Consider the following 8,827-nt stretch of genomic DNA (forward strand, 5'->3'; position numbering starts at 1 on the left):
GCTTTATTGCACTAATTCAGTTCGTGTAGGACATTTGGCAGTCCAAACTGAACCCTGGTCAATCCCCCTTCGTGGGTATGTGCCATATATCAAGGCAGAAGAAGAAGAAGACCTTGGTTCAGGTTAGGGCAGCTACAAATACCTCCCGTATTAACGTCTAAGATGCTTCTGCTGTCTAGACGCAGGCTCAGTCGAGTAGACTTAGTGACGAGCGACTGCTATGACTGCAGTGATGTGTTCGGCCGTGGTCATTTTCAGCGCTGGTTCTTCAATCTCGTTATTTTCTCCGTGTGCGCAATGCAGTGCCACACCCTAGCCTTCAGTCTCATCTCTGGTGACGTCGACCACTGGTGCAAGCAGCCACAGGGCGAAATGAAGGTGCCTGCGGCCTCCTGGAGGAACTCTGCAATCCCTCTAGAGGCGGACGGTCGCTTCAGTCGATACAGCGTCTACAAACACCCAGGTCACCCTAACGACACGCTGATTGTTGACTGCGATGATTGGGACTACGACCCGGAGTACAGCAAGAGGACCATCGTAAGTCAGTGGGACTTGGTCTGCCACAGACGCTGGTTGCGCGCCATGGCGGAGAGCCTCTACATAGCCGGCTCGCTGATTGCGATGACTGCCGTCGGGCAGATGGCGGACCGAGTCGGCCGGATGCCCGTGCTCCTCACAGCGATGGCGGTGCTGCAGCTGGCCACGATGGGCGGATGTTTCGCAGCATCATACCACATGTACGTCCTTTCAAGGTTTCTCAACTCTGGCTGCGTTGCAACTGTCGCCGTCCTCGCCTGCACACTATTCTTTGAGGCATCCACGCACGAGAACAGGAAGAGGGACCTGTGTGCCGCCATGTGCGCAGGCTTGCTGATTGCCGAGGTATGGCTTGCTGTGGCACGGCTGCTCAAAGGGCTGAACTGGATAGTTCTCCAGATCTTCATGCTGTCCCCGACTGTCCTCACGTTGTACGCGGTGTCCGCAGTGCATGAGTCAGCCCGCTGGTGCATTGCAGTAAACGACATGGCCAGAGCCGAAATGCTCATGATCGCTGCCGCCAATGAAAATCACTTTCCCGTTTCAAACACTGACTGCATGCTGGAAAGGCTCAAGGCAGAGGTTCAGAGGACCGAAATGCGCATGCTGCTCACAGCAGGAGACGTAACTAGAGCAAAGGCAGTACAGCGCAGCGCGTTCGTGATGATCGGCTTATCGTTCTCTGCTTCGTTCTCACAATACTCATTGATGGCCGTCGAGGACAGGGTAATATTAGGAACAACTGCTTGGTTCCAGTGGGCCTCAAGCGGAACCAACCTCGCAAGTTTCGCGCTGCTCTACGCTACGTTCAGAAAACTCTCACCGCAACATCTACTAGCCGCAGCAGTAGGAACGCTCGGTGGCGTTTCCTGCGTGATAAGCCTTAGTTTCGCATTGGGATGCGCTTACGTAACGACATTGTTCTTCCTTTTAGCCAAACCGCTTACGTTCGCGGTCAAAGTCCTCATATTCGCCAACGTCTTGGAAATGGTGCCGACGCGTGTGCGTTGCGGGGCGAGTTGCTGGCTCTTCGGTTTGGGCCGCTTGGGAGGGGTGTGTGCCATAGTGCTGTCCGTGCGGCAAGACATTGGTCGTGGCGATGTGCTTTTCGCCCTCGCTGGGACCACGCTCTTTATGTTGCTCCATGCCCAGCTCTTTTCACAGCAGCCGTCGAAGAAGCCAACTCTGGCCAGCCCTTTATATGCTGCGGGTTCCATTCAGAGTGTGGACTTCATGAAGCAGACGCTGAACTCGCGGAATGGGAAGAAGGGACGAACCAGCAAGCCTCGTGGCAGTGGTCAGTCATCGAGGTACCAAAGCATCGAGCCGAGACCTATGGACAGCAGACTCAATTAGAGTGTTATGATTTGTGACGCAAATGGGTTTTCAGTCTCATCACTGTAATTTATGCTATCTAAGCACAACGTTATGTGAATGTAATTTATTCTATCTGTCGAATGTTTACACAGCTTCTATGCCGTCATGTGGCACTTGTATCAAGGGCAAACATTAGATATTGGATGCAACGCATCTTTTTTTGTGTTGCTTTTAAGTTGGCTTCCAATATGGTTTGCTTTTGGGGTTTAAAGGGGTCATGCAATGCCTAAAACGGGGTAAAGCAAATCGGTCAAGAGATAGGTACTCCCTCACAGGTCAATTCACCGCAAGAATTTTTTAACTAGCTTCATTAACAGCAGAGATATCGGCTATTAAAAATGGCGCTCCTCCTCGCTCCCCTCAACTCAACACTCAGAGAAACCAGAAAAATAAACGAAGAAAACAGCTTGGGAACTCCGCCCCGCTAGCCCCGCCCACGAAGCGTCGTCGGGTGACGCTCGGTTCTCAGACTTCCGGTCGTCGCACCTGTTTTCCCCGAGCTTCGCCCATGCATTCACGGTCTCTGCCTTTCCCGTCCCGTCTGCGTTTGCATGGCTTTCAACCTTGTCTGCTGTCTTCCTCGGCCGCCGGTTTCTTCAGTTTCTTGACCTCTCTGAATTGTGTGCGACAGCAGCCCGAACGACTCGGGTCGTTCGCAAGCGCATGCCTGCAGGTGGGAAGCTGTCCACACATACCGGCGGCCGCCGCGGAGGGAGCACTTTCCTTCATATCCCTGTCCCATTCCGCGCAAATTAGCGTGCACTCCTGCCGAGCACGGCTTTCTACAAGACCGCTTTCTTCTCTCGCGCTGCCTGGGTCAGTCTCTTTGGTACCGTCTTCTGCGGTTTGACCAACGGCGGCCGGTGATCCCTCGCGGAGTTGACGCGATAGCTGCGACAGCATCGACTCTGCATGGATGCTAGCAGACGATCGAGCGTGCGAGTTGCCCGCGTGCAAACATGTGTAGTCGTCGCTTTTAGACCGGAGCTGCTTTCATTATGGTCGGCGAGAGGCATCTCTTGTGCATAACGAATGGAATGTATACGCGTACGTATCACCGACGAGAGCACGGACTGATGATCGCTACAGAGTTTGGATATCGGATGACAGGTGAGCACGAATTATTCGTCCGCGAATCTTAATATTGAGATTAACAAAAAGGATAGTGTAGTGTAGTGTTTTTTTTTTTTTTTTTCATGACTCAGGCTATGAGACGCCGTATTGGAAGGCTCCAAAAATTGCGTCGCAATTTTTGGAGCCCTCCATTACGGCGTCTCATAGCCTGAGTCATTTTGGGACGTTAAATCCTATAAATAAAACTAAACTAGAAGACCGTAGTTTGATTCGAGGAAAGAAAAGTGCTGTATTTGCCTACCTTCTCGTTAGACACCCGAAGCGTACATATAAACGGTAGGCTATTTTAGTAGGCTTCGAACCTCCTCCGCTAATGTTTATAGCTCATGCACATATTGGAAGCCTGCCGGGGGGGTGCAGTGTTTAGGGCGGTCGACTACTGCGCCCAAGGACGCGGAATCGAATGCAGGTCTCGGTGGCTGCTTATCGGTGGAGGCGAAAAGCTAGGCACCCGTGGGCTGTGTGATGTCAGTGAACGTTAAAGAACCCCCAGGTCGTCGAAATTTCTGGAGTCCTCCACTACGGCGTCCCTCATAGCCTGAGTCACTTTGGGACGTTAAAGGGGGCATGAAACGGCTAGAAAGGTCACTGACAAACGTTTTTAATGTGTATAATAAATGCTTCGGAGCAATCTTGCAAAGTAAAACTCCTCGGAAAAAATCCTGCGAATTATTATTAATTTTTAAAAACAGCGTTTTTTGAAATTCGCGGGCTGCGCCATTTCCGCGTGGTGGCGAGATTCGGGACTATTCTGCCGTGATTACCTACGTCAGAAGTCACAGAGTAACAGGCCACGTCAGGCTGCCATTGGCTGCAGCCGCGACGGCCACTACGTCACGGACACACTTCCGGTAGCTGCGAAAGTCGTCTGCTCGAGTGCTGCATAGACATGTGCAATGCATGCGAGAACCCAAGCTTGGCGCTTTGGTTCGCGATGTTAACCGAAAAGGTGGTGGCGTCCGACTGAAAGTGCGCGTCGCTGCAGGAGTGCGAAACGAGCACCAGCTAGACCGATTTAAAACCGTACCGAATTAATAGGCAGCATCAACCTTCATGTACCGACCGACGGCGCAGCAGCGTACTGTATAGTCCCGTGTCCCGTCTCGTCTTTGCCGCATTGACCATTTGTGCGGCGTGTTGTGTGCGTCAAAAAAAAAGAAAAAAAGGTCTACCCTCATCTTGATCGCAAAAGTACACAAATTCGCACTGCGTAAGTGCAGCACCCGATGCCGCCAGGCACGGGCGCTGCGGCCGACGGTACTCCGGTTGTGCGCTGCTCCCTGCTCATCGCTAGGCCTTGTTTCTTTTGCATCGCAGCTACGGCGGACGGCGTTTTAGAATCGTGCGCTTCGCTGCGTCTCTAGTGTAGTCGCTCGCGTGCTCCTGCGCACGATTCTTGCGTGTTGCTTCGGAAAGCGGTGACAACCTGCGCTGCCGAACTGAATGTGCCGAGCTGCTTGCTGCTTTGCGCCGTCGATTCTAGCTCGGACGATGCGTACACATGAGATAAACACGCGTGCACGCTACGCATTGGCACTTCCTAAACGATTTGCGAAAGGACGTCAAAAAAAAAAAACACTACACTACACTATCCTTTTTGTTAATCTCAATATTAAGATTCGCGGACGAATAATTCGTGCTCACCTGTCATCCGATATCCAAACTCTGTAGCGATCATCAGTCCGTGCTCTCGTCGGTGATACGTACGCGTATACATTCCATTCGTTATGCACAAGAGATGCCTCTCGCCGACCATAATGAAAGCAGCTCCGGTCTAAAAGCGACGACGACATATGTTTGCACGCGGGCAACTCGAACGCTCGATCGTCTGCTAGCATCCATGCAGAGTCGATGCTATCGCAGCTATCGCGTCAACTCCGCGAGGGGTCACCGGCCGCCGTTGGTCAAACCGCAGAAGACGGTACCAAAGAGACTGACCCAGGCAGCGCGAGAGAAGAAAGCGGTCTTGTAGAAAGCCGTGCTCGGCAGGAGTGCACGCTAATTTGCGCGGAATGGGACAGGGATATGAAGGAAAGTGCTCCCTCCGCGGCGGCCGCCGGTATGTGTGGACAGCTTCCCACCTGCAGGCATGCGCTTGCGAACGACCCGAGTCGTTCGGGCTGCTGTCACACACAATTCAGAGAGGTCAAGAAACTGAAGAAACCGGCGGCCGAGGAAGACAGCAGACAAGGTTGAAAGCCATGCAAACGCAGACGGGACGGGAAAGGCAGAGACCGTGAATGCATGGGCGAAGCTCGGGGAAAACAGGTGCGACGACCGGAAGTCTGAGAACCGAGCGTCACCCGACGACGCTTCGTGGGCGGGGCTAGCGGGGCGGAGTTCCCAAGCTGTTTTCTTCGTTTATTTTTCTGGTTTCTCTGAGTGTTGAGTTGAGGGGAGCGAGGAGGAGCGCCATTTTTATTAGCCGATATCTCTGCTGTTAATGAAGCTAGTTAAAAAATTCTTGCGGTGAATTGACCTGTGAAGGAGTACCTATCTCTTGACCGATTTGCTTTACCCCGTTTTAGGCATTGCATGACCCCTTTAAACCCCAAAAGCAAACCATATTGGAAGCCTACTTAAAAGCAACACAAAAAAAGATGCATTGTATCCAATATCCAATGTTTGTCCTTGATACAAGTGCCACATGACGGCATAGAAACTGTGTAAACATTCGACAGATCGAATTAATTACATTCACATAACGTTCTGCTTAGATAGCATAAATTACAGTGATGAGACTGAAAGCCCATTTGCGTCACAAATCATAACACTCTAATTGAGTCTGCTGTCCATAGGTCTCGGCTCGATGCTTTGGTACCTCGATGACTGTCCACTGCCACGAGGCTTGCTGGTTCGTCCCTTCTTCACATTCCGCCTGTTCAGCGTCTGCTTCATGAAGTCCACACTCTGAATGGAACCCGCAGCAGATAAAGGGCTGGCCAGAGTTGTCTTCTCCGACGGCTGCTGTGAAAAGAGCTGGGCATGGAGCAACATAAAGAGCGTGGTCCCAGCGAGGGCGAAAAGCACATCGCCACGACCAATGTCTTGCCACGCGGACAGCACTATGGCACACACCCCTCCCAAGCGGCCCAAACCGAAGAGCCAGCAACTCGCCCCGCAACGCACACGCGTCGGCACCATTTCCAAGACGTTGGCGAATATGAGGACTTTGACCGCGAACGTAAGCGGTTTGGCTAAAAGGAAGAACAATGTCGTTACGTAAGCGCATCCCAATGCGAAACTAAGGCTTATCACGCAGGAAACGCCACCGAGCGTTCCTACTGCTGCGGCTAGTAGATGTTGCGGTGAGAGTTTTCTGAACGTAGCGTAGAGCAGCGCGAAACTTGCGAGGTTGGTTCTGCTTGAGGCCCACTGGAACCAAGCAGTTGTTCCTAATATTACCCTGTCCTCGACGGCCATCAATGAGTATTGTGAGAACGAAGCAGAGAACGATAAGCCGATCATCACGAACGCGCTGTGCTGTACTGCCTTTGCTCTAGTTACGTCTCCTGCTGTGAGCAGCATGCGCATTTCGGTCCTCTGAACCTCTGCCTTGAGCCTTTCCAGCATGCAGTCAGTGTTTGAAACGGGAAAGTGATTTTCTTTGGCGGCAGCGATCATGAGCATTTCGGCTCTGGCCATGTCGTTTACTGCAATGCACCAGCGGGCTGACTCATGCACTGCGGACACCGCGTACAACGTGAGGACAGTCGGGGACAGCATGAAGATCTGGAGAACTATCCAGTTCAGCCCTTTGAGCAGCCGTGCCACAGCAAGCCATACCTCGGCAATCAGCAAGCCTGCGCACATGGCGGCACACAGGTCCCTGTTCCTGTTCTCGTGCGTGGATGCCTCAAAGAATAGTGTGCAGGCGAGGACGGCGACAGTTGCCACGCAGCCAGAGTTGAAAAACCTTGAAAGGACGTACATGTGGTATGATGCTGCGAAACATCCGCCCATCGTGGCCAGCTGCAGCACCGCCATCGCTGTGAGGAGCACGGGCATCCGGCCGACTCGGTCCGCCATCTGCCCGACGGCAGTCATCGCAATCAGCGAGCCGGCTATGTAGAGGCTCTCCGCCATGGCGCGCAACCAACGTCTGTGGCATACCAAGTCCCACTGACTTACGATGGTCCTCTTGCTGTACTCCGGGTCGTAGTCCCAATCATCGCAGTCAACAATCAGCGTGTCGTTAGGGTGACCTGGGTGTTTGTAGACGCTGCATCGACTGAAGCGACCATCCGCCTCTAGAGGGATTGCCGAGTTCCTCCAGGAGGCCGCAGGCACCTTCATTTCACCCTGTGGCTGCTTGCACCAGTGGTCGACGTCACCAGAGATGAGACTGAAGGCGAGGGTGTGGCACTGCATTGCGCACACGGAGAATATAACGAGATTGAAGAACCAGCGCTGAAAATGACCATGGCCGAACACATCACTGCAGTCATAGCAGCCCCTCGTCACTAAGTCTACTCTACTGAGCCTGCGTCTAGACAGCAGAAGCATCTTAGACGTTAATACGGGAGGTATTTGTAGCTGCCCTAACCTGAACCACGGTCTTCTTCTTCTTCTGCCTTGATATATGGCACATACCCACGAAGGGGGATTGACCAGGGTTCAGTGTGGACTGCGAAATGTCCTACACGAACTGAACTAGTGCAATAAAGCAATTATCAACTAAACAAACACATAAGATTTAAGATCACAAAATTGATTGAAAGAAAAAATACGAAGCAATAATTTGGAAGTTTGTAAATGTGGAATACAATTAGCAAGGGAATCTGTCCGTAGCTGTGATGTAGTTATGTAAGTACTGACAAATTTGAGGCAGCGCAAATCCTTTCGCACTCGCACCGAAGGAGAGTAGAAGCGGGACCGACAACGTAAATCCCAAGCGTGCAATTGGAGTTTCTAAATGCACTCTCCTCTGATGTGAAAATCTTCGGCAAGCGAGAAGGAAGGGATCAATATTTTCAATCTCATCGCAAGCCTCACAAAGGTTTGTGGAGCTGATCCCGCATCTACATAAATGAAGATTTAGGCGAGGAGTCCTGCATCTCGTGAGAGTCATCGTTATCTCACACTGCCGTGATTTACATGAACGAACTTTCCATGAGTATATGAGATGCTGGTATTCGGCAGTAGATAGCAAGGTTTCATTGCACGAAGCGGCTAGGTATTGATAACGCTGAAAACAGGACATTCCAAAAATGGTGATATTAGGGATGATACATGAAACGGATGCATCAAGAGTTGATTTAGCCAGGAAATCTGCCGCTTCGTTCTGGAAAATACCGCAGTGACCGGGGACCCAGATGAAGCGTAGTTCTTTCACCCACCCCGGTATGAAATACTTTAGTGAGCAGCTCAAAAGAGCATCCCGTGTTGACTCCAGTGGCAGCAAAATAGAAAGTCTCATAGAAAAATTATTTTTGATTGACTGCAGGGAACGTTCAGTAGTGCTAGTCCAATTGTCATAAACTCTGCTAATAATATCGGTGTGTAATCCGGGACACGCACCGAAAAACTCCAGAAAAGAGACTGAAAAAAATTCCAATCGCTGCTTTCAGCGCAGTCACAGACGCATCAGTGGCAATCGCAGTGTGATCAGGGAACTTTTCAAGGTGATCACATAGGAGACTGGATATTAGGCCTGAAGGTAAGTGCTTCACATTAGTTGGTTGGTTTGGTTTGTGGGGTTTAACGTCCCAAGGCAACTCAGGCTATGAGAGATGCCGTAGTGGAGGACTCCGGAAATTTCGACCACCTGGGGTTCTTT

At 51.5% G+C, this 8,827-nt stretch overlaps 2 protein-coding genes across 2 annotated transcripts; one reads left to right on the forward strand and one right to left on the reverse strand.

Annotated features, from left to right (window-relative positions):
* Nucleotides 1-297: 297 nt before the first annotated feature.
* LOC146193862 (steroid transmembrane transporter SLC22A24-like) lies at nt 298-1,893 on the forward strand. Its single transcript, XM_084600639.1, has 2 exons — nt 298-1,161; nt 1,690-1,893. The coding sequence occupies exons 1-2, from the start codon at nt 298-300 to the stop codon at nt 1,891-1,893; spliced, it is 1,068 nt and encodes a 355-aa protein (XP_084456765.1).
* Nucleotides 1,894-5,823: 3,930 nt separating this feature from the next.
* On the reverse strand, nt 5,824-7,419 carry LOC146193863 (solute carrier family 22 member 7-like). Its single transcript, XM_084600640.1, has 2 exons — nt 6,556-7,419; nt 5,824-6,027 (listed from the first exon to the last, which is right to left on the reverse strand). The coding sequence occupies exons 1-2, from the start codon at nt 7,417-7,419 to the stop codon at nt 5,824-5,826; spliced, it is 1,068 nt and encodes a 355-aa protein (XP_084456766.1).
* Between the last annotated feature and the right edge of the window lie 1,408 nt (nt 7,420-8,827).

This window comes from Amblyomma maculatum, chromosome 4, assembly GCF_055883805.1.
Source record: "Amblyomma maculatum isolate TAMU_Amacu chromosome 4, ASM5588380v1, whole genome shotgun sequence".
NCBI lineage: Eukaryota > Metazoa > Arthropoda > Arachnida > Ixodida > Ixodidae > Amblyomma > Amblyomma maculatum.

Excerpts from the sequence above, each read along its gene's own strand:
- LOC146193862 (XM_084600639.1), top strand. The coding sequence starts at position 298 with ATGCAGTGCCACACCCTAGCCTTCAGTCTCATCTCTGGTGACGTCGAC. Across the intron at positions 1,162-1,689 it reads TGCTGCTCACAGCAGGAGAC|CTCTTTTCACAGCAGCCGTC; the intron begins GTAACTAGAGCA and ends CTCCATGCCCAG.
- LOC146193863 (XM_084600640.1), bottom strand. The coding sequence starts at position 7,419 with ATGCAGTGCCACACCCTCGCCTTCAGTCTCATCTCTGGTGACGTCGAC. Across the intron at positions 6,028-6,555 it reads TGCTGCTCACAGCAGGAGAC|CTCTTTTCACAGCAGCCGTC; the intron begins GTAACTAGAGCA and ends CTCCATGCCCAG.